This window comes from Bubalus bubalis, chromosome 17, assembly GCF_019923935.1.
Source record: "Bubalus bubalis isolate 160015118507 breed Murrah chromosome 17, NDDB_SH_1, whole genome shotgun sequence".
Classification (NCBI taxonomy): Eukaryota; Metazoa; Chordata; class Mammalia; order Artiodactyla; family Bovidae; genus Bubalus; species Bubalus bubalis.
Genome location: NC_059173.1, coordinates 28580873 through 28608050, shown reverse-complemented (window position 1 = coordinate 28608050; position 27178 = coordinate 28580873). Strand labels below are relative to the sequence as shown.

At 44.1% G+C, this 27178-nt stretch overlaps 1 protein-coding gene across 24 annotated transcripts in view; it reads right to left on the bottom strand.

The window, feature by feature from the left end:
* The window catches only part of ZNF605 (zinc finger protein 605), a 32297-nt gene extending 10306 nt beyond the window's left edge, over positions 1–21991 (bottom strand). The window contains exons 1-7 of one of the 24 annotated variants that reach the window (XM_044930357.2): positions 21893–21991; positions 18997–19029; positions 17291–17365; positions 17068–17189; positions 16264–16287; positions 15025–15185; positions 4779–4900 (exon numbers count right to left, since the gene is read on the bottom strand). In XM_044930357.2, the coding sequence (XP_044786292.1) occupies positions 4779–4814 (36 nt within the window). In that variant the 5' untranslated portion in view covers positions 4815–4900; positions 15025–15185; positions 16264–16287; ... (2 more) ...; positions 18997–19029; positions 21893–21991. The other 23 variants (XM_044930351.2, XM_044930364.2, XM_044930359.2 and 20 more) reach the window with 23 other exon arrangements.
* Between the last annotated feature and the right edge of the window lie 5187 nt (positions 21992–27178).

Genomic DNA, 27178 nt, shown 5'->3' with positions numbered 1-27178 from the left:
TGGAAAGCCCAGAAGTGGACCCCCAAAGGCAACCTCCCTGGCTTTTGAGAGGTGCACATACAATTCCTCGGAGCAGGGAGTTTTCAGCACATGAGCTAAAGTAACTGGATACCCACAAGCAAAAGAACAAACCTTGATACACACTACACCTTACCAAAAAATCAACTCAAAAAGAATCACAGGGCTTCCCTGGTGGCTCAGTGATAAAGAATCTGCCTGCCAATGTAGGAGACACAGGTTCAATCCCTGATCCAGGAAGATTCCACATGCCATGGGGCAGCTAAGCCTGTGTGACACAAATATAAAGCCTGTATTCTAGATCCCAGGAGCTGAAACTACTGAACCCACATACTGAGACTACTGAAGCCTACCAGCCCTAGGGCTTGTGCTCAGTCATAAGAGAAGCCACCGCAATGAGAGGCCCATGCACCATAACTACAGAGTAGCCCCGACTTACCACAATTAGAAAAAAGCCCGCACGGCAACAAAGACCCAGCATAGCCCAAAACAAATAAACAGATTTTTTTAAAAAAGGAACACAGACCTAAATGTGAAACACAAAACAATGAAATTTCTAGAAGAAAACAAGAGACAACCTGGGTGACTGGATTTTGCAATGAGTTTTTAGATACAACACTGAATACACATGGTCCATTTAAGAAATAATTAATAAAACTGAACTGTTTCAAAATTAGTTTTTTTTTCTCTATGAAAGGCACCATTAAGAGAAAGAAAAGACAAGGCACATACTAGGTGAAAATAGTTGCAAATCACTTATCTGAGAAAGCATGTTAACGGGACTTAACAACACTAAAACTAACATCGTTTTAAAAAAATGGGCAAAAGATCTTACCACAAGCTTCACCAAAAAAGATGTAAGATGGAAAATATATGAAAAAATGTTCAATATCATCTGTCAATAGGGAAATGCAAATTAAAACAATATTGAGTTGCTACTATCCCTAGCCATCCCTATCAGAATGGCTAAAATGAAAAAGTAACAGAACAGAACTGACAAATGACAGTGAGGACGCAGAGCTACAGCAACTCCAGTTCACGCTGTGGGAACACAGGGCAGGGACTCTGGACACTTTCATAGCTTCTCATAAAGTTGAACATACACCTACCCAGCAAGACCATTCGTAGGTATTTACCCAAATAAACTAAAAACTTAGGCTCACCCAAAAACTTATGTTCAAACCTATATGCAGATGAACACAGCCTATTAAGAACTGGAGGCAACCAGGACGTCCTGCACCAGCAAACAGAGAAGCAAACCAGTGTCTCCACACATAGGACCTACTGTATGAAGCCATTCGGCAAATGAAAGGGGACCAACTGGGGCTTCCCTGGTGGATCAACAGTAAGGAATCCTCCTGCTAATGCAGGAGACACAGGTTCAATCCCTGATCCAGGAAGATCCCATATGCCAAGAAGCAATTAAGTTCGTGCACCACAACTATAGAGCCTGTGCTCTAGAGCCTGGAAGCTGCAACTGCTGAAGCCTGTGTGCCTAGAGCCTGTGCTCTGCAACAAGAGAAGCCACCACAACAAGAAGTCTTGGCACTGCAACTAGAGAGTAGCCCCCACTTTCCACAACTAGAGAAAAGCCTTGCAGCAATGAAGACCCAGCACAGCTAAAAGAAAAAAAAAAGAACTCTTCCCTGAAATCCATCAGGGAGTTTGCATCTTTTGAAAAAGGGACAAACTACTGAAGAATGAGCAAAAAAGTCAGTATGAAAGGTTATACACTCATGGTTACATTATCTAACATTCTGGCAAAGGCAAGACTATGGAGACAGAGAACAGATCAGTTATTGCCAGAGGTTAGGGATGCAGGAAGGTGACACCCAGGAATTTTGGGAGAGAGAGAACTATCCTGAGTCCTGACTGTGAGGTTAATTACATGAATTTATACATGTTTTAAAACTTATGAGAATTCCGGCTCAGAATTTTTCAGGCTTAACCACAAGCAATTACAAAGGCTCTACCTGACAGGTTGTAGGGCGGGAAGTTGCCCTCCCACCCCAAACCTGACACCCAGCCTTAAGGGCGCCACCAGCTCCAAAGATAACTATCCTGGGCCCCATTACTGAGTGTGCAACTGGCACTGATGGAGTATCTGTGTGCCCCTGTTGGCCTCCACCCCCAGCCGTGATGGAGACTGTGGAGACTGCCACGGTCAGGGTTGGAACACAGAGGCATGTTGGGGACGCTGAGTCTCTCGCCTCATGAGCTACAGCTGACCCCACAGCAAACTTCAAACCCACATAAAACAAGCCCCCCGTGGGGGTAACACATTTGGACGAAACCAAGTTCTGTTCCTAACAAGACTGATGTCAGCTGTGTGGATGCTCACCAAAGAGAGTCTGGAACTGCCCCCGTCCGAAGCAAGAGACATGTTCAATCCCTTCTGGATCCAGGACAGGATGCTGTGGAGACTGACACTGTCCCAGGCTGGGCACATATGCGTGTGCTGCCATGTTGTCAGAACGGGCCAAAACATTGAGGAAAGCTGTCCCACCTTCCAGATGCTGGACAAGGTGGAAAACACTGCCCCAGGACAGGCTCCTGTTCCAGGATGTCAACAGGTGGACCTCGCTAGGCTTCTCATCCCATCTAAAGGGTTTCACTGGACCCTGACACTTTCTTGGGGTCTGCTCTGGCCATCCTCGTGGGTTCCCCCAATGCAAATCACACTCTCAGGCTCCACCTGACCACATTTACTCCCTTTTTGGGTTTTGAATTCACTGCATCTGATCACAGCCCCAGATTTGTTGTGGGGTTCAGTGAGTGTCTTAATTAACAGTTTAAGGAGAGACTTAAGGGGCTGATAAGAGGTCAAGGTAACCCCAGTCTGGAGCACAGAGCCCAGAAAGGCAGCCTGGGACCCAGTGCAGCAGCTCCCACGAGGGCCCTTCTCACTGTGCTGGATGCCTGGAAAGGCTGTCTGCAATCACAGTCCTCCTTTCACAGTCGCTGATACCTCAGACTCTGTGGGAGCCACTGTGAGAGCCTTCCACTCCCTACCACGCCATCCTGAAGACTCATCAAGTGGGAGATAATGTAAAACCATTTTATTTAATTTTTTTTTTAATTTTACATTATTTAAAAAATTTACGCCATGCTGTGCAGTATGTGGGATCTTAGTAGTTCCCTGACCAGGCATCAAACCTGTGCCCCCTACATTGGGAGCATGATGTCTTAACCCCTGGACTGCCAGGGAAGTGCCCACGTAAAACCATTTTTAAATCTTTTAAAATCTCAGGAGTTTCTGCTAACCAATTCTTAAACATGATCGCTCCACTTAAATTACATAAAAATATCTGCTCCTCTGTGTAGGGACAAAGAGTCTTTCCAGACAGAGTCTGGATAAAAACAGAAGATGATTTCTTTCAAAGTTTTGATTATCATATGGGATACAGTGATGATAACAGAAAAAAGAAAATAAATCCCAGCACCAGGAGAGGCACAGGGGAGGGAGAAGGATATAAATGATCTTTGTTTTTCAGACTTGCTCCTAGAGCTTTCCCTTTCTTCTGGGGGAAAAAAAAAAAAAAAAACAAGAAACAAAAGAAACGACTCCTGTGTTGCTCTGTCTGGATGCAGACTGACACCTTTCTGGTCTTCCTGTCCTGATGGGGCTGCTGGCCAGAAGCACAGGGTGGCCTTGGCCCGTGCACTTCCCAGACACCACCGCCTGGGTGCTGTTGCCACCCCATGAGGTGGGAGGTCCTGGACAAACAGTTTGGAACTAAGCACCCCAGGCAGTCCCTCACAAACCAAGGACTGAACTAAATTATTCAGACCAGGCTGATGTCCTGGGAGGCCCACAGAAAGGCCCTGCTTAACCTCACTGCCTAATGAAAACGTATCCTGCTTGGGGACTCTGGGATTGCACTCCCGGTGTGTAGCCCCAGCTATGGGAACCCCACTGTCTCAGCCCCGGCAGGTAGGCATTCCAGCCAGCTTCTACCTGCTTCCAGGGCTGTGCTAAGTGAACCACTGTCCTGTGCCAGATCACAAAAGACTCACAAAGCAACTCTAGAAGCCTCCTGATGGACTGAGACAAGCCTTCCTGATTCAGAAACAGCTAAGACCACCTGGGAGGCAGTCCTCATCACCCTGCTCCAGGGTCTTCCTCAGGGCCCTGTCTGCTGCTGCCCCAGGTTAATTCCCTGGTTCCTGTCTCAGTCCCTCCAAGTCTGACCTGCTCAGGTTCATGATGGGGAGCCTGTTTCTCACTCAGGTCCTGAAAAAATCAAGCGGTGGAACAGAGGAGTCTGGCTCCTGGTTAAAAACCTACATGTGAATCCTCAGGTCTCACCACAAGCCACAAGGGGTTTCTCCAGGCCTCCTGGGTGATGCTGCCCCCACCTCCACCCCCAGACCTGAAGCACAACCTGTGCTCTCCCCAGAGACTCGAGGGGTGAGGGGTGTACTATGTCTACCTGGAGCTTCTGGCACAGGCCTTTCTTGGGTACCTCACTAAAATCCCCTTGTGGTGGCAGGACAGAGTGGGATGGCAGGCAGGGAACCTGAAGACACTGTCCCTACTCTGACCCAGTATCCTGTACTTTCCACTCCCACCTCCTCTTCCCCTCCTTCTAACCCCCAAGTCCATAAACCTGCCGGAACCTTTTGTTCACGGCTCCCAGGCAGTGAGGGCAAGACACCTCTACAACCGTGCTGAGCTATCCACACACGGTCAAGGCACCATTCACTCCTCAGGAAAAGGTAACGGGAAGTTAGCCCCTTCATCAGCATCTGGTTCTCGCCTGTGCCATCACAGCGATTAGAGGCTTTGATACCATCACCCTGATGCTGCAGTTATCAGCAGCTCAGCCCTCTCAGCTCTGTTGAACTCCTGACTCAGAACACAGCAGGAACAGGGAAAGGCCTACAGTAGTTTAAACAACAGAATTTTTAAAAGAAAGAAAGGGAGGGAGGAAAAGAGTATGGAGGTTAGCTAGGTGGATAGGAATCGCTTTGAAGGGACACTACAGTCCTGTTTCTTGAGTCAACAAAGTCAGGAAGAGGGGGTGGGGAGGGATGAATTGAGAGTCTGGGGTTAGCAGATGCAAGCTATAATATATATATATATATATATATACACACACACACATATAGGATAGATAAACCACAAGGCTCTACTGAATAGCACAGAAAACTATATTCAATATCCTGTGATAAACCATAACCGAAAAGAATATGAAAACTATGTGTGTGTATGTGTGTGTGTGCGCATGTGTGTATGCACTTCCCAGGTGGCACTGGTGGTAAAGTGTCCGCCTGCCAATGCAGGAGATGTAAGAGACACAGTTTCGATCCCTGCATCAGGAAGATCCCCTGGAGGAGGGCATGGCAACCCACTCCAGTATTCTTACCTGGAGAATCCCATGGACAAAGGAGACTGGCAAGCAACTGTCCACAGGGTCACAAAGAATCAGACACAACTGAAGCAACTTAGCACACATACATACATACACACACATATATATAAATGTGTAACTGACTCACATTGGTGTATAGAAGAAACTAACACAACACTGTAAATCACCTATACGTAGTAGATCAAAAAAAAGTCAGGAAAAGGAGCTAAAAGCAGACATCTTCCTGTCCAGCTTTTGCCAACAGAAGCCAAAAAACTCCTAGCTAAAATGTACTGAAGGATTCCCTGGTGGCCCAGTGGTAAAGAATCCACCTGCCAACGCAAGAGACATTGGTTTGATCCCTGATCGGGAAAAATCCCACATGCTGCGAAGCAGCTAAGTCCATATGCCCCAACTACTGAGCCTGTGCTCTAGAGCCTGGGAGCCACAACTATGAGTCCATGTGCCGCAACTACTGAAGCCCGCATGCCCCAGATCTTTTTTCTTGTTAACAACCAAATCTTTTCTAAACGAAGTTAAATAACTCAAGAATGTCTTTCTTACAGACCTGGGAGGTGTCTCTGAAATCATCCAGGAAGACACATCCCTGTCTCCTGTTCTCTGGGAGAACAGCAGCCTGACTGGCCTGACTGGGGCATCCAGTTCCAAGCTGGAAAATTACCTCCCATCATAAAGATATGAGAAGTGTATTTTTCCTTTGGGTGAAGGCAAAAAGCTAATACAGTAGCCACTCCACTTCTCCTCAACAAGAGAAGCTACTGCAATAAGAGACCTGTTCATCACAACTAGAGAGTAGCCCCCACTCTCTGCAACTAGAGAAAAGCCTGTGCAGCAATGAAAACCCAGCACAGCCCAAAATAAATAAATAAATTTTTTTTTAATGTATTGAAATTCCAACTGAGAGAATATTTATGGAGGCCGTTTTAAGGTTTTGTAACAACCAATTCTGCAAGATGATTCAGGTTTTCTTCCCTAAAAGCAGAACAGAAGTAGGGTGTGTGCCCAGGCCTGCTGTCCACTCCCATGTCCTCCACCTACACTGAGGATCCCCGCAAGGAATAGCCCTCGGAAATATGTTCACCCATTCCAGGACATCATTCACCATGCCATCTACATAAACAGTTATCCAAGCATTTTCTTTACATGTAATCATCAGGAAATGTTTGCTTCTGCTAAGTCAGTAATGGTCTGCTTTCTGACAGAGAAAACCACGCAGCTATTCCTGTTTCTCTTTCTATGGCAGCTTTTGGGGACACCTAAGGAAGCTTGCGGCTCAATTCCAACAGTGCAGGGCCTTACCTCTCACATGTCTGTGTCCCAACTTCAAGATTTTTGTATGATTCTATGGTCCACCTTGTATTTCTTTTGACCACCTTCCTTTCCAAGTTTACGTTTTCTCTGGCTATAATTTAAATGTATTTAAACCTTTCCTGTTGGTTGTAGAAATGCCTGGAAGGAAGATGGTGGAGGAGTAGGACGGGGAGAACACTTTCTCCTCCACAAATTCATCAAAAGAACATTTAAACGCCGAGTAAATTCCACAAAACAACTTCTGAATGCCGGCAGAGGACATAAGGCACCCAGAAAAGCAACCCAAGTCTTCAAAAGGAGGAAGGAAAAAATAGAAAAGACAAAAAAAGAGACAAAAGAGGGAGGAACAGAGTTCCGTCCCGGGAAGGGAGTCTTAAAATGAGAGAAGTTTCCAAACACCAGGAAACCTTCTCGCTGCCGAATCTGTGCCGGGCCTTGAAAGCACAAAGGGCAACATAACAGGGAGGAAAAATATATAAACAATTAAAAACCACAGATTACGAGCCCTATGTAACTCCCCCAGTGGAGAAGCAGCGCAGACGCCTGCACACGCCACTAGCAAGCGGGGGCTGGGCAGGGAGGCGCGGCGCGGACTGCATCGCTTAGAGTAAGGATCTGGCCTGAATACCCCGAGCGCTATCTGAGCGAAATAATTTGGGCCAGCAAACCAGACTGTGGGATATCTAACCATGCAAAAAGCCAGCCCTAACCTAAGACACCTTCAGGCCCGCACACAGAACAAAGGACTTAACAGAGATAGCCGGCTACAGACCATCCCTCTCCTGTGACAGGCAGCCAGAGCCGGAAGGGGGCATTCGCAGCCCCAGAGAGACATTATCTATAAAACTGTAAGCAGGCTTCTTTGCTAACTAAAACTTCTTGGGGGTCTGGACGGTCAACATCTGCCTGAGAAGGTGCGCCAGTTGTACACCTAGATAACTGAGCGGCGGGGAGGCGATAAGTCACAGCAATCGTGCTTGCCAAACACCTCGTCACCTGAGCTGCTCGGACCTGGGAAGGGCACAAAACGCAGGCCCAACCGAGTCTGCGCCTCTGAGGACTACCGGAGTGCCTGAACCTGAGCAGCTTGGACCTGGGAGGTGCAAGCAGCCCAGGGCCGGCCACAGATGGTTCCCGGCGGAGCAGCCTAGAGCCTGAGCAGTGTGGGCAGGGAGGCTCACGCGCCGTGAGCAGGGGCAGACCCAGTGAGGCACTGCGAGCACACACCAGTGTTATTTGTTTTCAGCATCCCTCCCTCCCCACAGCGTGACTGAACAAGTGAGCCTAAAAAAAAAAAGTGTCCTCCACTGTCCCCTTTGTGTCAGGGCGGAAACCAGACACTGAAGAGACCAGCAAACAGAAGAATCTATAACAGAGGGAACCGCCTTGGAAGCTACAGGCAATAGATTAAAACCCTGTGGTTAGTACCGACTATGTAGGAAGGGGCCTATAGATCTTGAGAAATATAAGTCGGACCAAGGAACTAGCCAAAAATGAACTGAACCCACAATACCCACAACAAAACTAGAGAAAGTCCTAAATATATTTTTACTATTTTTATGATCATTCTTTTTTTTTTAATTTTTTAAAGAATTTTAAGTCCTCTATTATTCCTTTAATTTTCACTTTTATAACCTACTATTACTTAGCAAAAAAAAAAAAGACCCTATTTTTTTAAAGCAAACTTCATTTATATATTTTTTTTATAATTTTTTTGACTTTTTTTTTTCTTCTTTTCTTTAACATTGCATTTTTGAAATTCCAAACTCTACTCTAGATTTTTAATTTTAGCTTTTTGGTATTTGTTATCAATTTTGTACCTATATTTTTTTTTATATATAATTTTTGTGACTTTTTTTTCCTCTCTTTCTTTCTCTTCTTTTATATAACATTGTATATCTGAAATTCCAAACTCTACTCTAGATTTTTAATTTATGCTTTTTGGTATTTGTTATCAATTTTGTACCTATACTTTCTTTATAATTTTGCAACTTTGTTTTTGTTTGTTTTTTTCCTCTCTTTCTTTTCCTTCTTCTTTTCTTTAACATTGTATTTTTGAAATTCCAAACTCTACTCTAGATTTTTAATTTCTGCTTTTACATATTTGTTACCAATTTTGTACCTTTAAGAACCCAATCTTCAGTACTCATTTTTCACTAGGGAGCGAGATTACTGGCTTGACTGCTCTCTCTCCCTCTGGACTCTCCTTTTTCTCCACCAGGTCGCCTGTGTCTCCTAACCCCTCTCTACTCTACCCAACTCTGTGAACTTCTGTGTGTTCCAGACGGTGGAGAACACTTAGGGAACTGATTACTGGCTGGATCTGTCTCCCTCCTTTTCATTCCCCCCTTTTATCCTCCTGGCCATCTCTGTCTCCTTCCTCCTTCTTCTCTTCTCTGTATAACTCCGTGAACATCTCTGAGCAGTCCAGTTGTGGAGTGCACATAAGGAAGTGATTACTGGCTAGCCCACTCTCTCCTCTATTGATTCCACCTCATCTCATTCGGGTCACCTCTAACTCCCTCCTCCCTCTTCTCTTCTCCATGTAATGCTGTGAACCTCTCTGGGTGACCCTCACGGTGGAGAAACTTTTCATCTTTAACGTAGATGTTTTATCAGTGGTGCTGTATAGAAGGAGAAGTTTTGAAACGACTGTAAAAATAGGACCGATAACTGGAAGTAGGAGGCTTAAGTCCAAACCCTGACTCCAGGGAACTCCTGACTCCAGGGAACATTAATTGACAGGAGCTCATCAAATGCCTCCATACCTACACTGAAACCAAGCACCACACAAGGGCCAACAAGTTCCAGGGCAAGACATACCAAGCAAATTCTCCAGCAACAAAGGAACACAGCCCTGAGCTCCAAGATACAGGCTGCCCAAAGTCACCCCAAAACCACAGACATCTCATAACTTATTACTGGACACTTCATTGCACTCCAGAGAGAAGAAACACAGCTCCACCCACCAGAACACCGACACAAGCTTCCCTAACCAAGAAACCTTGACAAGCCACCTGTACAAACCCACACACAGCGAGGAAATGCCACAATAAAGAGAACTCCACAAACTGACAGAATACAGAAAGGACACCCCAAACTCAGCAATTTAAACAAGATGAAGAGACAGAGGAATACCCAGCAGATAAAGGAACAGGATAAATGCCCACCAAACCAAACAAAAAAGGAAGAGATAGGGAATCTACCTGATAAAGAATTCCAAATAATGATAGTGAAATTGATCCAAAATCTTGAAATCAAAATGGAATCACAGATAAATAGCCTGGAGACAAGGATTGAGAAGATGCAAGAAAGGTTTAACAAGGACCTAGAAGAAATAAAAAAGAGTCAATATATAATGAATAATGCAATAAATGAAATTAAAAACACTCTGGAGGCAACAAATAGTAGAATAACAGAGGCAGAAGACAGGATTAGTGAATTAGAAGATAGAATGGTAGAAATAAATGAATCAGAGAGGAAAAAAGAAAAACGAATTAAAAGAAATGAGGACAATCTCAGAGACCTCCAGGACAATATTAAACGCTACAACATTCGAATCATAGGGGTCCCAGAAGAAGAAGACAAAAAGAAAGACCATGAGAAAATACTTGAGATAATAGTTGAAAACTTCCCTAAAATGGGGAAGGAAATAATCACTCAAGTCCAAGAAACCCAGAGAGTCCCAAACAGGATAAACCCAAGGCGAAACACCCCAAGACACATATTAATTAAATTAACAAAGATCAAACACAAAGAACAAATATTAAAAGCAGCAAGGGAAAAACAACAAATAACACACAAAGGAATTCCCACAAGGATAACAGCTGATCTTTCAATAGAAACTCTTCAAGCCAGGAGGGAATGCAAAGACATACTTAAAGTGATGAAAGAAAATAACCTACAGCCCAGATTATTGTACCCAGCAAGGATCTCATTCAAATATGAAGGAGAAATCAAAAGCTTTACAGACAAGCAAAAGCTGAGAGAATTCAGCACCACCAAACCAGCTCTCCAACAAATACTAAAGGATATTCTCTAGACAGGAAACACAAAAACGGTGTATATATTCGAACCCAAAACAATAAAGTAAATGGCAACGGGATCATATTTATCAGTAATTACCTTAAACGTAAATGGGTTGAATGCCCCAACCAAAAGACAAAGACTGGCTGAATGGATACAAAAACAAGACCCCTACATATGTTGTCTACAAGAGACCCACCTCAAAACAGGGGACACATACAGACTGAAAGTGAAGGGCTGGAAAAAGACTTCCCATGCAAATAGGGACCAAAAGAAAGCAGGAGTAGCAATACTCATATCAGATAAAATAGACTTTAAAACAAAGGCTGTGAAAAGAGACAAAGACGGTCACTACATAATGATCAAAGGATCAATCCAAGAAGAAGATATAACAATTATAAATATATATGTACCCAACATGGGAGCACTGCAATATGTAAGACAAATGCTAACAAGTATGAAAGGAGAAATTAACAATAACACAATAATAGTGGGAGACTTTAATACCCCACTCACACCTATGGATAGATCAACTAAACAGAAAATTAACAAGGAAACACAAACTTTAAACGATACAATAGACCAGTTAGACCTAATTGATATCTATAGGACATTTCATCCCAAAATAATGAATTTCACCTTTTTCTCAAGTGCACATGGAACCTTCTCCAGAATAGATCACATCCTGGGCCATAAAGCTAGCCTTGGTAAATTCAAAAAAATAGAAATCATTCCAAGCGTCTTCTCTGACCACAATGCAGTAAGATTAGATCTCAATTACAGAAGAAAAGCTATTAAAAATTCCAACATATGGAGGCTGAACAACACGCTGCTGAATAACCAACAAATCACAGAAGAAATCAAAAAAGAAATCAAAATTTGCATAGAAATGAATGAAAATGAAAACACAACAACCCAAAACCTGTGGGACACTTTAAAAGCAGTCCTAAGGGGAAAGTTCATAGCAATACAAGCATACCTCAAGAAACAAGAAAAAAGTCAAATAAATAACCTAACTCTACACCTAAAGCAACTAGAAAAGGAAGAAATGAAGAACCTCAGGGTTAGTAGAAGGAAAGAAATCTTAAAAATTAGGGCAGAAATAAATGCAAAAGAAACAAAAGAGACCATAGCAAAAATCAACAAAGCCAAAAGCTGGTTCTTTGAAAGGATAAATAAAATTGACAAACCATTAGCCAGACTCATCAAGAAACAAAGGGAGAAAAATCAAATCAATAAAATTAGAAATGAAAATGGAGAGATCACAACAGACAACACAGAAATACAAAGAATCATAAGAGACTACTATCAACAATTATATGCCAACAAAATGGACAATGTGGAAGAAATGGACAAATTCTTAGAAAAGTACAACTTTCCAAAACTGGACCAGGAACAAATAGAAAATCTTAACAGACCCATCACAAGCACGGAAATTGAAACTGTAATCAAAAATCTTCCAGCAAACAAAAGCCCAGGTCCAGACGGCTTCACAGCTGAATTCTACCAAAAATTTAGAGAAGAGCTAACACCTATCCTACTCAAACTCTTCCAGAAAATTGCAGAGGAAGGTAAACTTCCAAACTCATTCTATGAGGCCACCATCACCCTAATACCAAAACTTGACAAAGATCCCACAAAAAAAGAAAACTACAGGCCAATATCACTGATGAACATAGATGCAAAAATCCTTAACAAAATTCTAGCAATCAGAATCCAACAACACATTAAAAAGATCATACACCATGACCAAGTGGGCTTTATCCCAGGGATGCAAGGATTCCTCAATATCTGCAAATCAATCAATGTAATACACCACATTAACAAATTGAAAAATAAAAGCCATATGATTATCTCAATAGATGCAGAGAAAGCCTTTGACAAAATTCAACATCCATTTATGATAAAAACTCTCCAGAAAGCAGGAATAGAAGGAACATACCTCAACATAATCAAAGCTATATATGACAAACCCACAGCAAACATTATCCTCAATGGTGAAAAATTGAAAGCATTTCCTCTAAAGTCAGGAACAAGACAAGGGTGCCCACTTTCACCATTACTATTCAACATAGTTTTGGAAGTTTTGGCCACAGCAATCAGAGCAGGAAAAGAAATAAAAGGAATCCAAATTGGAAAAGAAGAAGTAAAACTCTCACTATTTGCAGATGACATGATCCTCTACATAGAAAACCCTAAAGACTCCACCAGAAAATTACTAGAACTAATCAATGATTATAGTAAAGTTGCAGGATATAAAATCAACACACAGAAATCCCTTGCATTCCTATACACTAATAATGAGAAAACAGAAAGAGAAATTAAGGAAACAATTCCATTCACCATTGCAACGGAAAGAATAAAATACTTAGGAATATATCTACCTAAAGAAACTAAAGACCTATATATAGAAAACTATAAAACACTGGTGAAAGAAATCAAAGAGGACACTAACAGATGGAGAAATATACCATGTTCATGGATTGGAAGAATTAATATAGTGAAAATGAGTATACTACCCAAAGCAATCTATAGATTCAATGCAATCCCTATCAAGCTACCAACGGTATTCTTCACAGAGCTAGAACAAATAATTTCACAATTTGTATGGAAATACAAAAAACCTCGAATAGCCAAAGCTATCTTGAGAAAGAAGAATGGAACTGGAGGAATCAACCTACCTGACTTCAGGCTCTACTACAAAGCCACAGTCATCAAGACAGTATGGTACTGGCACAAAGACAGAAATATAGATCAATGGAACAAAATAGAAAGCCCGGAGATAAATCCACGCACATATGGACACCTTATCTTTGACAAAGGAGGAAAGAATATACAATGGATTAAAGACAATCTCTTTAACAAGTGGTGCTGGGAAAACTGGTCAACCACTTGTAAAAGAATGAAACTAGAACACTTTCTAACACCATACACAAAAATAAACTCAAAATGGATTAAAGATCTAAACGTTAAGACCAGAAACTATAAAACTCCTAGAGGAGAACATAGGCAAAACACTCTTCGACATACATCACAGCAGGATACTCTATGACCCACCTCCCAGAATATTGGAAATAAAAGCAAAAATAAACAAATGGGACCTAATTAAACTTAAAAGCTTCTGCACAACAAAGGAAACTATTAGCAAGGTGAAAAGACAGCCTTCAGAATGGGAGAAAATAATAGCAAATGAAGCAACTGACAAACAACTAATCTCAAAAATATACAAGCAACTCCTACAGCTCAATTCCAGAAAAATAAATGACCCAATCAAAAAATGGGCCAAAGAACTAAATAGACAGTTCTCCAAAGAAGACATACAGATGGCTAACAAACACATGAAAAGATGCTCAATATCACTCATTATCAGAGAAATGCAAATCAAAACCACTATGAGGTACCATTTCACGCCAGTCAGAATGACTGCAATCCAAAAGTCTACAAGCAATAAATGCTGGAGAGGGTGTGGAGAAAAGGGAACCCTCTTACACTGTTGGTGGGAATGCAAACTAGTACAGCCACTATGGAGAACAGTGTGGAAATTCCTTAAAAAACTGGAAATAGAACTGCCTTATGATCCAGCAATCCCACTGCTGGGCATACACACTGAGGAAACCAGAAGGGAAAGAGACACGTGTACCCCAATGTTCATCGCAGCACTGTTTATAATAGCCAGGACATGGAAGCAACCTAGATGTCCATCAGCAGATGAATGGATAAGAAAGCTGTGGTACATATACACAATGGAGTATTACTCAGCCATTAAAAAGAATACATTTGAATCAGTTCTAATGAGGTGGATGAAACTGGAGCCTATTATAAGGAGTGAAAGAAGCCAGAAAGAAAAACACCAATACAGTATACTAACGCATATATATGGAATTTAGAAAGATGGTAACAATAACCTTGTGTACGAGACAGCAAAAGAGACACTGATGTATAGAACAGTCTTATGGACTCTATAGGAGAGGGAGAGGGTGGGAAGATGTGGGAGAATGACATTGAAACATGTATAATATCATGTTTGAAACGAGTCGCCAGTCCAGGTTCGATGCACGATACTGGATGCTTGGGGCTGGTGCACTGGGACGACCCAGAGGGATGGTATGGGGAGGGAGGAGGGAGGAGGGTTCAGGATGGGGATCACATGTATACCTGTGGAGGATTCATTTCAATATTTGGCAAAACCAATACAATATTGTAAAGTTTAAAAATAAAAAATAAAAAAAAAGAAAGAAATGCCTGGAAGCCTCATCCACCCACAGATAAAACGACTGGAGGACAAACAACTTACCTGTGACTTCATCATCTTCCCCAGTTCTGGAAAATCTGCTCTCTCTGTGACTTCTCTCTGTCCTGATACTCTGAACCTCTGGTCAAAGATGGGAATGCACCCCAAGTCCTGAGGCTTCTTCTTTCTTATCTCACACAAGTCTTGATCCTGAGACCCATGGCCTAGAGTTGCAATGGGAATCTTATTTGAGATGATGTCATTCATTTGGGGACCTCAATCTTGGTTCTCTATAACTGGGAACTCAGACGGGCTATTTGCTAGCGCTAAGGAACAAGATGGAGAGTGAGCTACTGGCACATGTCAATCGAGCCAACCACAGCCAGGCCAGGCCTGCAGCACACTTTGTGCTCTGCAGCCCAGCTCCCACCTGGGAATGCCTGACGGGAGCCACCTGCCTTGTTGGTTCAACCAAAGGCTCCAGGGGAGCCTAACACCTCAAACCATTCTGCAGAGGCAGCAATAAAGTCTGGAAAGACAGTCCTGGCTCACTGACCCTGCAGCATCTTTTCCTGAGGGCACTTAAATGAAATGCCTGGCACTGGTGCTACAGAATAAAATGCAATTCACTTCCAGGCAAGATAGGGGACAGGAAAGGGCTTTTAGATCAAGATGGAGAAGCATCCTGGGGTGCTGGCCCTCTACTCCAAAATCAGTCTTGGAGCCAAAGGAAAGTATAGATCAGAGGAACTAAAAGAAATGGCCAAAAGGTGTGAGACCTCAGGGGAGACAGGCCTTGGGGAAGCTGACACTTGGGTGTGGGTTTGCAGCTGATCCACAGGGTTACAACCCAGAGCAGACACCACAAGAAGAGAGGCCTAAAGGAACCTTTACCATCCTTTCTTTCTCACCTCACGCTCGGGCAAACACTGCCTGCTCCTCCCTCAGAAACCAGCACAACAGCCCAGGCCATGGGCTCCCAAGGGGTGACAGGAGACAGATCAAAATCCCTGCTGAGTTTAGGCATCACAGAACTGGCAAGGCTCCCAGCTGCCTTCAGGCACATTTGCATCTCCCACCTTCCCATGTACCCTAGAGAACTGCTCCACAGCCTGCTTCTTTCTAAGGTCTCTGGTCCCTGCTCAGAAGAGCTGCTTGCAGAGGGGGTGATATGGGGCTATCCAATGGTTCTGAGGTCAACACTGCTGGCCCTGGGGCCCCTTCCCTCCCCTCTGCTTCCAAGGCCTGGTCTCAGCCCTTCTCTAATACAATTACTGGAGCAGGAGAGCAGACAGATAATACCTTTAGGGTGATCCAGCTCAGAGCCTGTGAGGGTGAACAAAAAGAAAAAGACCCCTCAGATCCCTATTTCAAGAGCATTTACTGTAGAAAATGTGTAATTACAAAATCTTTCTCTGCCCCTTTGGGATGTACGTAAATCTTTTCTAAAACTAAGTTTAACAACTCATCAGTGTCTTTCTTATGGACCTAGGAGGTGTCTCTGAAATCATCCAGGTAGACACATCCCTATCTCCTGGTCTCTAGGAGGACAGCAGCCTGACTGGCCTGACTGTGGCACCCAGGTCCAAGCTGGAAAATTACCTCCCATCATAAAGACATGAGAAGTGTATTTTTCCTTTGGGTGAAGGCAAGTAGCTAAAACAGTAGCCATTCCAACTATCAGGTAAGTTTAGGATGAACTCTGTGTGACAGATGATCCCTTAAGACTGTGTTGCAGGTCTGTCTAGCAGGTTGTACCTGCGCGGCTACAGAAAAGAACACCATCTCTTCCTGTCTCTTGCAATATTTTTAGCAGATTGTCTAAAGTGGACATCACATTCTGGTTTAATTTTTATTCAATAATAAAACTATTCTTTCTCTTCTATTTTTGTGGAGAAGTTTTCTGGATTGGTTTGTTAAACTATATCCACATAGAATCAAATAACCACATAAATAAATACAACCACTACTTTAAAAACTTTTTAAAAGATCACAAACTGTAAAAAGAGATCACCTTAGGCAGAATTATCGGAACAGATGGACCAACAGTTAAGATCAGCATGATCACAAATAAAATACTACATATTCATGCACACAAATACTTACACTTTCAATTTCTCCACCACTCATGAGCCAGGTCACTGACATCAGCCAGACACCGGATCAGAGCCAAGGACGCCACAGGGGCGGGGTCACACAGGGATGTGATTTCCTTCATGAGGGTACACCTGAAAGGAAGTGTCCAAAAACACAGTTCCTGGTAAACCTGGGGACACGAGGGACAAACTCCATCTCCTTACTGAGATCTGTCCAGTGCTGTGGTCCAAACCTGTGGTCTGGGAGTGACTGCTGGGCGCCCCCTGAGATGTTTGTGCTCCTGGCTTGGTCCCCACAGGCTGACAGGCTGCAAGGAAGACCAGATGTGATCGACAATCAATGGACACTTTTCTAGAAAGTAAACTGAGAAAGAAGAGAACATAATTCCTATAGGAGATCCAGCGCAGGAGCCTGTTGTTCTATTAAGAATGGCGGGAAGGGGAAGGAGGCATCCTAAGTGTCCCAGTTGAACAGAGAGAGATGTGTGGACTCGTCCTCCACAAGTGAGGGCAGAAAGTTATGCCTGGGTGTCAGCACACTGCCAGGTTTTGCTCCAGGGCCACTAACAAGAGTGGAGAGAACACTGGCCCCTTTGAGGTCCTTCCTGCCACCCTCAGGGTTGGGCTGAGGGCTGTAATCAGACAAAGGAAGTCTGCTTTCATCACCACCTGCTTAGGAGCCCCAAACTGCTCAGTCAGCAAGGGAAAGAGAAAGGAAACCCAGGAACACTGCTCAATGCCGGCCAGACCACAAACCAGCTCCCAGCATCGTCGATCGAGGGCCTTGAGAGAATCAAGAGAAGACACAGGCCAGGCAGGGAGGGCAGGTCCCAGTGTGGACCAGGTACAGAGAGGACCTGCAGTGAGTCAAGAACCAGCGAGGCTGGAAAGACAGACTGGATTTTGAATTTTGACTGAAACAGTGGTAGAGGGCAGAGCAAGGGCATCCAGGGCAGGAAGAACTCCTACTGGTGGGAAGGGAGAGTAATGCCATGGGTTCTGCCCACGTGTGGGTGCAGCGGACACAAAGATCAATGTCCCCCAATGAGACTGGACTCTCCTCAGTCCAGTGTGAAAAGCGTGGTGCTTGAGAACAGGTCTCTCAAGAAAAACATCCTTCGAGAGCAGAGAGTGACACCCAAGGGAAAAGCACCTCCTCCTGGGACATGCAGGGAGCTCTTTGGGGCTCCTGGGCAAGGGCGTGTCCCAGTGGTCTAGGAGGCTGAGGGAAGAGACTCCAGAGTCAATGCTTTTCAAACCTGGGGTCCTTGAGATGCAGGCCCACCTGCCCTGGAAGCGTCTATCTCATCTGGACCCCTTTTGGGTTGATGCACAGGAGCCCTCCTGCAGCTTCTCTGGAAAAGGGGACGTGCTGACTGTACTAACACCCAAAACAGTCACTCTGTTTCTCCCCCAGGATCCAACATACTCCTGCACTCTGTTCTCACATCCACACCAGATCTCTCTCACTCACACACTCATACTCACACTCTGTCTCACACACACACACCCCAGTGCATACACACACACTCACAGTCTCATTTATGGCTCAGGAAAGCAACAATTTGTTAAGGGTCTCTTTCTACTGGGCCCTGCTCTGGACACATGGGAGAGACCACAAAATAAGACAGATGATCCCTGCCCTCTCGGGTGGGATACAAACATCAACAAAATTTCTGATTGTCAGAGCGCTCAGAAGAAACTTCAAATGTGACAGACAAGTGGGTAGATGGAGGATACTCCTTGGAGATGACTCTCAGCTGAGCCCTGAGGAGGTGGAGGAAGGCCCACTGTTTCAGTCTAAATTCAAGGCCCTTTGGAAGGCCATAGGCCAACCACACCCATGAAGGTGCATCAGACACAAGTGGGAGGATTCAGAGTCAATGGGGTCACTGAGAATTCTTAAGAAAACATTCAAGTAAAAGGAGCCATCACTCACCAACAAGGCCACACAGGTGCTGGATGAGAGGGGCTAAAGAACAAAAGACAACATAGTTATTGAACAGAGGTCACAACCTGAGAGTCTTGCCTGAGCCCACACATGATCCATTCAAACCCCAAAACACCACGCTCACAGGCCCTGCAATCACCAACACCCACAGCCCCTCAAACACACGTTCCAAAGACCACCTCAATCACACTAACTGACCACCTGAGAATTCCCCAGCCCCAATAACTGAACACAAACCACTGACCCCCACGTGTCCACCATCCCTCCAGGGTGTCTGGGCCATCAGTTACACACACGGTGGGTCCCCAACACTCTTCTAGCAAAGCTCCCAATCACCAACCACCAGTGACAAAACCAATCCACAGAAGTATGTGAATCAATGAATCCCAAAGTCTCTCACCACAGCTCAATCCCCAATCAGACAGTACAGAACCGTTTGCTCCTGGTCACAGCAGGCTCTCCCTCACTCAGCCCTGCGCATAGCCACAGGTATCCCAACAGACCCCTCAGTTGACTAAAACCCCAGAGCCCCTTACCTCCAATTCCCACAGGTTTCTCAATGCCACCAAGAAACCCCATCACTGGCTCCTCCAAACTCCACTCAACAATCTCCAGGCTATTCGTTGACTAGAAACTGTCACTGGAATCTCACATGCTGAGTCCCAAAGGACACCTGCAGACCTCCCATCACTCCCTTCTATGGGTACCCACCCACTCACCTTCACAGGTGCAGGCTTGCTAAATCCCATCACGACCTACCACCTAAACTAGCCCCCATCACTAACCCCCCAGTGGTCCCCAGCCCCTCATCACATAGGGCTGCCAGCCACTCACCTCCTTGATATCCACTCTCTAGTCCACCCTGTGCTCACCCACCACTTGCTGATATCCCCACAGCTCATCACTCTGCAAGGGCCTCCAGAGCCATACAAACACCAACACCCCCAGCCCCTCCAACAATGCCAAATACCACCCCCATTTTCCACTCTCATAACCCCCAACAGGCCACCTATCAACTTAAGCGCAGACCCCCAACACTGATACACAGCCCCCAACCTGACATCTCGGTCACCAGATCCCCAAACACAGACTCAGACCACTCACCAGCCTGGGCCACCCTAGTCACTCCCCTCCACTAAAAAAGCTACCACTAAACTGTCAGGCCAAAATAAATGCAGGGCTTCCCTGGGGGTCCAGTCGTTAAAGAGTCTGCCTTGCAATTTAGGGGACACCAGCTCAATCCCTGGTCGGGGAAGATCCCACATGCCTCATGGCAACTAAGCCCACACACCACAACTAATGAAGCATGCGCTCTAGAGCCCAGGCTCCACAACAAGACAAGCCACCACAAGGAAAAGCCTGAGCACAACTGAAGAGCAGCTCCCACTTGCAACAACTAGAGAAAGCCTGCATGCAGCAACGAAGACCCAGCACAGCCAAAATAAATAAGTGAACCTTTTAAAAAATGCAGACTTGGGAAAGAAATATTTCACTCCAAGAATTTATTATCGTGGGTGGTGCGGGGTGCTGAAGTAGGGAAAACGCTGTGGCCCTAAGAGGTAGAAGCATCTCGGCAAGGTGTCAGGATGCCGGATCAAAGGGCAGGGTGACCAGATGGCAGATGACAGGACATTTCACCAGAGGCTGGCCATTTCTCAATGGGCGGGCGGCCGGGGGTGGTGGGCCGGGGTGTCAGGGCTGTAAGGCTGCTCAAGCTGCAGTGCACCAAAGTTCAGTAAACTGCAGGAAAAAGAGAAGCTGAACCAAAGAAGTTTGGTTAACAACTGCTTTGATGTGTGAGGACAAACGGTTCAGCTAATCATTGATGAGGTAAAGGATGAGAGGAGTTGGTATCATATTTATCTATGGCCTTGTCACAGGTAAACAAGGGAGTCCTGTGAGGGGAACAGGGTTCTTGGAAGGAGGGGTTTCCTTGAACCCTGGAAAGGGGAACATTTCTTAACCTTCCTGTTTTCCAGGAGCACAGGGAACAAAGTCTAACACTGCAGCAACCAAAAGGCCTGTCAACGAAATCCTCAGTTCAACCACTCGGAGCCCTCTCAACATTGCCCAAACAGACTCCCCTCAAGGGCCTTATCATTCATCCCTTTGGGTCCAGTCCCCAATTCAAGGCACCCAAATCATGGATCACTAGAGCCTTAACTATTCCTACAAACCCTCAATCCACTTCCCCAGTGCACAATGACACCAAGCAGCCCTTCATTCACTCCAGAGGGTGACCTCTGGGCTCCCTCTCTCCCAGCGCCTGCTGTCGCCACCCCCGCCCGCCCCCCCAAAAAAAATCCTTCCCTCCACTGGTTTCACAACAATTCACCCCTCCCTAACCCCAAATTATTGATTTCCACAGACATTCCAATATCTCAACTCTCAAGTGACCCCCAAATTAATCAGCTTCACGGTCTGCTTCACAGTCCCTTCATCGCCCACCACCACCGGAGGCCTCTCCCGGACCCCCAAATCTCCCACCAGACTCCCACACCACCGATACCTACACCCAACCCTACAGACCCCAGTCCTCCAAACCTTGCCCCTCATCCCGCTCCCTCCCGCCTCCGCGCTGCTCTGCCATCTCTAGCCCTTACCCCGCGCCGCCCCGCCCCCCATGCAGCCCTATGCCCCTCCCCCACAGCCTCACCCGCAACGTACCCCCGCACCTGCACCGGAATCGAAGCCTGCGCAGCAGGAAAATCCTTCCGAGCCTCCCCCAGTTCCCGGCTCCGGAGCTGGTTCGTACACACGCCGGCGTCGCCCCAAGCCGGTCCGCGCCGGGGTCATCACACGGCCCCAGTCGGACGCAGAGGCCACAACCAGCCCGCAGCCCCGTCCCCGCCCCAGCCCCAGCCCCAGCCCCCCACAACCTTACCCCTCTGGTCTACAGAACCGAGGCGGACGCGGCTGGGCCTCGGTAGTGTCCACGCAGAACTACATTTCCCAGAGTCCCACTCGCTTTAGAACTACATTTCCCAGAGGGGCTTGCGGCGCGCCCCTCTGAGGGACAGGTGTGCGCTTTCCTGTTGCAAAACGCTTTGTGGCTGAGCTGTAAGATACAGGGGGCGCTTCCTTCATAATCTGCACACAGTCCTTTTCATTTTTGATCATGCGTAAGTGTTAAGACGCTTCAGTCATGTCTGACTCTTTGTGACCCCATGGTCTTTAGCCTACCAGGTTCCTTCGTCCATGGAATTCTCCAGGCAAGAACACTGGAGTGGGTTGCCATTTCTTTCTCCAATGCATGAAAGTGAAAAGGGAAAGTGAAGTCGCTCAGTTGTGTCCGGCTCTTAGCGACCCCATGGACCGCAGCCTACCAGGCTCCTCCGTCCGTGGGATTTTCCAGGCAAGAGTACTGGAGTGGGTTGCCATTGCCTTCTCCATTGGTTGTTTTAGGTACAGTTAATCTTCAGTTCCAGGGTACATTTGTTCCCATTTCTTTGAGGCCAATTCTCCGCACTGTGGCAACAGGACCCATTATGCTGTGGGTACAGTCTGGTCATCATGTAGTTAACTTTTTCACCCTGGTGTTTTTCGTAGCTATAAGACTGCTCCCGGGATATGATTCAGAATATTATCTATAGCCCTTGAGAAAGAACTGAAGGTCCTTGACTATGCTTAATGACTATATTATTATTATTTGATCTCCTTTGACTGTTTTCCTTTGTTTCTGCATTTCTCATTTCTCCAATTAAACTTATTCTTTGACTAAAGTTTTCCACAGACAAAAGGCAGACAGAGGACATGGTGGGTAAGGACTCTAGGGTCCTGTTCCATTTCAAAACCACAGAAAGAGAATGGAAGATCAGGGAAGCTGAGACTGAGAAGAAATTGTTATAAAAAAGACAATTTTTAAATGGAGAAATAATTTTTCTAGGCATATTCCATATAAATCAATGAACAAATTCAATATCTAAAATAATCTGTTTTCAAGATTGGGAATAAAATAAATAGGAGTACTTTTTTACCCAAAGCTTAGAACTTAAGTAGAAAAAAAAAATTAGACATGCAAGGAGGAAACAAAGAATGACGTGCTATAAAGGCCATAAGAATAATTTACATGGTTCAGATTACAAGTCCTACTGCAGTTCATAAATATGGTGAGATCAAAATTCACTGGGGCAGACAAGAATGAATTTTGAGGCTTTGCAATATGACTTGAGCATTGAAAATGTCACACAGTGCTTCCTCATGCTGTGACTGTCCCAGGATGAATTCACGTATCAGGGGAATCAGTAATTCTAGAAATAGAGGACCTAAGAAATTTTATTTTTGCCTTCGTTACATCCATTCCTTTTCTTCTGATAATTTATCTCAATTTCTCTTTAGGAAACAAGCTTTCTCCTATGCTTGATCTGTGTGGTTTCAGTGGAGCTCCAGACAATGAAGTATTGGTTTTATACAATAAGCCAAGGGCTAGATCATTGGTCATTGTGACTCTTGTTCAGGGAAAGGAGACTGACTCTGTGAGAGTCAATCCCCATATATTTTCCAGAACTATGATGAAAGAAATGTCAGTTTTCCTCTGCTACTTCATGAGGAAAGCTTGACTGAAAATGAGGCCAACCGGAAAGAACGGAGAAAGGGAGAAAGTAGTGTAATGCTGATTGAAGTTTTGAGTCAAGTCATTCCTGAAGCCTACTGCCTGTTCCTTTCAGTTATTATATAAAACCTATAATTTATTTTATAATTTACACATTATATTGGAGAAGGAAATGGCAACCCACTCCAGTAGCTTGCCTGGAAAATCCCATGGACAGAAGAGTCTGGTGGGTTACAGTCCATGGGGTTGCAGAGAGTCAGATCCGACTGAGCGATATATAATACCTATGTTATATACATTTATGATATCTTCCCAGGTGGTGAGGGGGAAAGAAAGTACATTTATATACATTACATATACGTTTATATATTATATATATACATTAATATATGAGAGCTAATACATTTTCTCTATTAGTTTAAGCTAATCTGAGCTATATTTCTGGCATTTGCATCCAAACGAATCTTAAAAATTTTAATGCATTAATTAAGCATGGTTTTTCTGATCTCACAGAGACAACAGTGAGTGGTGGTTTGAACCAGAATCTTAGTTCCCTGCCCAAGAAATGAACCTGGGGTAGCTGGGGTGAAAACCAGGAATTCTAACCACCAGAGGCTAGAGGCTAGATTTGAAGCTTCTCTGGCTCTTGTCCCTGTTGAAAACAAGTGTTTCAGGGAGACAAAAACTTGAAAACAGGCACAAGATTTATTACTAGGGACACAGCATAACATGTGAGAGAGCACACAGAGAAGCATTTTATTTATTTAAGACAAAAACAGGGCAGAAATATGCACCCAGAGAAGAGGGCGGGCATCCTGCTTAACAAGGAGTGTGCCATCCGAGGGTAGTTCTTCTGGGTCTTTGTTTTTCTCTGGCCAATTATCTCGCTTCCTTCTCCCCATCTGACCTGGACCAGAGCTCTCCCCAATATGCATGTACATCTTTTAGCCTATTATGGGATAGCACACCCTTCCTTTTTGACCCCAGAGGAGCCTTTCTGTGCATGCGCGGTCAGGGCAGGTCTCCTTGATCTCAAAAGTGATAGACGTGGTCATCTTATCTATTTTCTTCAGCAGAGTTCGGCTCCTGCCTTAAACTGTTTCCTTTTTAGTGTCAAGGAAAACAAAACTTCAATTTACTCAGCTTGACAAATTCCAGCTGCTCAGCCCTGTAGCCCATCTACCTTCTACTTCATTTCCAGCATCAATTCCCATGCCAATTAAAACAAACGATAACAAAAACCTAAGCTAAATCGCTGAAAAATACAGAAACAAATAGGTATGCATTTATTCATTGTTGTAGCTTTACTTCCTTTTTGCATGCAGTTGCCCCTATCACTGTCCCTGATCTTCTATGAACAGAATGGTTATCTCTGTGTTGTATTCTATCATACCTTACACACTCTAATGTTCTCCTTAGTTTCCTCTTTGCTATACACTGTCATTAATTATTCTTACAGCTGTCTATTTCTGTCACACACTTTCCCAAGACTTCCTGCCATTTCATTATAAACCAATATCAATCCTAGGACCTCTTCCCTAAAAATAGTTCTGCACTGTTTTAAGGCAGTAGCAGTTTTAGATCATAACAAAAGTTTCAGAATTATGAATAAGGGGAATTAATCCAATTCCCCTTAGAATTAGACTAAGGTCTAATATGGTAAGATCTCAAAAGACAGTAGGATTAGGGATTATTCATTTAAATTTACTTAAATGACATAAAATGACAATTCAAATGGGAGAACAGCCTAAGAAAGATCTTAAATGCTGAGTTTCCTTCCATCAGAGAACAGGGCATAGAGCATTAGGGATTTGTTAAGAATACAGTTTGTTTGGGAATTTTATGAGATCATAATAGCGACTGAGCAGTTCTGGGTTCAGATAGAAAGGGAAGATTAAATTGAAGGTAAGTGGAATAAAAGAAAGAGCTCAGGATTTGGATTTCTAGTGATGTAGACATTTACAGTACATTGCATTTTCACTTCAACTCAGTTCAACATATTCTCTAATTTTCCTGTGATTTCTTCTTTGAGTTAGCAATTACTTGAAACTGTGCTTTTTAATTTCAAAAAACCTGGGGACTTCCTACATTTTTCTAGGGTTTATTTCTAATTTAGTTCTACCATTGTCAGAAAATATACTTTTAATGGGTGCAGCCTTTTCAAATTTATTGAGATTTATTTTGTGATCCAACATAGGACCTATCTTGGAGAATGCCCCGTGTGCATGTAAAAGTTATGTATATTTAATATCTTTAGTTACTGTGTTCTATATATGTCAGTTACTTTGAGTGGATTCACAGTATTATTTCACTTTTTTTCTGTCCTTGCTAATTTTGGATAATTTTTTTTCTTTTATCTTTACTATTTCCTCTGCTTTGCCTTTTTTAGGTTTACCTTGTTTGGGGTTTTTTTTAATATATATATATTTATTTATTTTGCCTGCTCTAGGTTTTCATTGTTGTGTGGGGCTTTCTCTAGTTGTGGTTCACAGGTTTCTCATTACACTAGCTTCTCTTGTTGCAGAGCACAGGCTGTAGGTGCCTGGGCTTCAGTAGTTTCCCCAAGTGGTGGCAGGAGTTGCTGCTCACCTCCTTTGGCGTGCAGGCTCAATAGTTCTGGCGCCTGGGCTCAGTTGCCCCGAGGGATGTGGGCTCTTCCTGAAACCAAGGATCTAACCTATGTCCCCTGCATTGCAAGGCAGATTCTTAACCACTGGACCACTAGGGAAGCCCTAGGCTTACTTTGTTCTTTAGCTTTTTGAGAATTCAATTCTTATTGTTTTGTTTTTACTGTTTAAACTACTATAATTACTTATGCTATGCTATGCTTAGTCGCTCAGATGTGTCCAACTCTTTGCGATCCCATGGACCGTAATCCACCAGACTCCTCTGGCCATGGGATTCTCTAGGCAAGAATACTGGAGTGGATTGCCATTTCCTACTCCATATAATTACTTAAGATTATGAAATTTCCTGTCATCATTGCTCTTAGTTTCTCCCACAAATTAATGCATAGTGTTGTCTACAGTTTTGTATTTCCCTATTTCATTTGCTGTCAGTTGAAGATAAGACTTTTTAAAAACAATTTTTTTTTTCAGACAGAAAGACCTTTTTAAATTATGCTTTCAATTTATAGTTAAATACTGCCTAGTATATCAGTAAACAAAGGATGTTGCAGCCTTCAAGCCATCACATTACAGCTACTTGACTGTGAGCCTTGAGGGGGTCTCAGGATGAGAAAACACAGACTACTGGCCCCAGGTAGCTGAGGAGCGTATCAAAGGAATGATTTCAGTGAGCACAGACTATTGTATCTTCCCATAGATGGAAAAGCAGTAAATCCCTTAACTTGAGCTATCTAGTTTTCTTTAATCAATAATCTTTTGATGTTCCAACGACTAGATCTTTGTTGCAAAAACTCCTACCTATCCTGACTTCCCCTTGCCTCTTCAGAGCAGTCCCTTCTCAGAGTTATCTGAGCTGCTGTGTCCCAGACTTAAGTCCTCAGTTTTGCCCACAGAATAAAACAGAACACTAAACTTTCAGGTTGTGCATTTTTTTCCAGTTGACTATTGTTTGCTCTGTCTTGGACAACCGCACGTTTGTGTGTCCCAATAT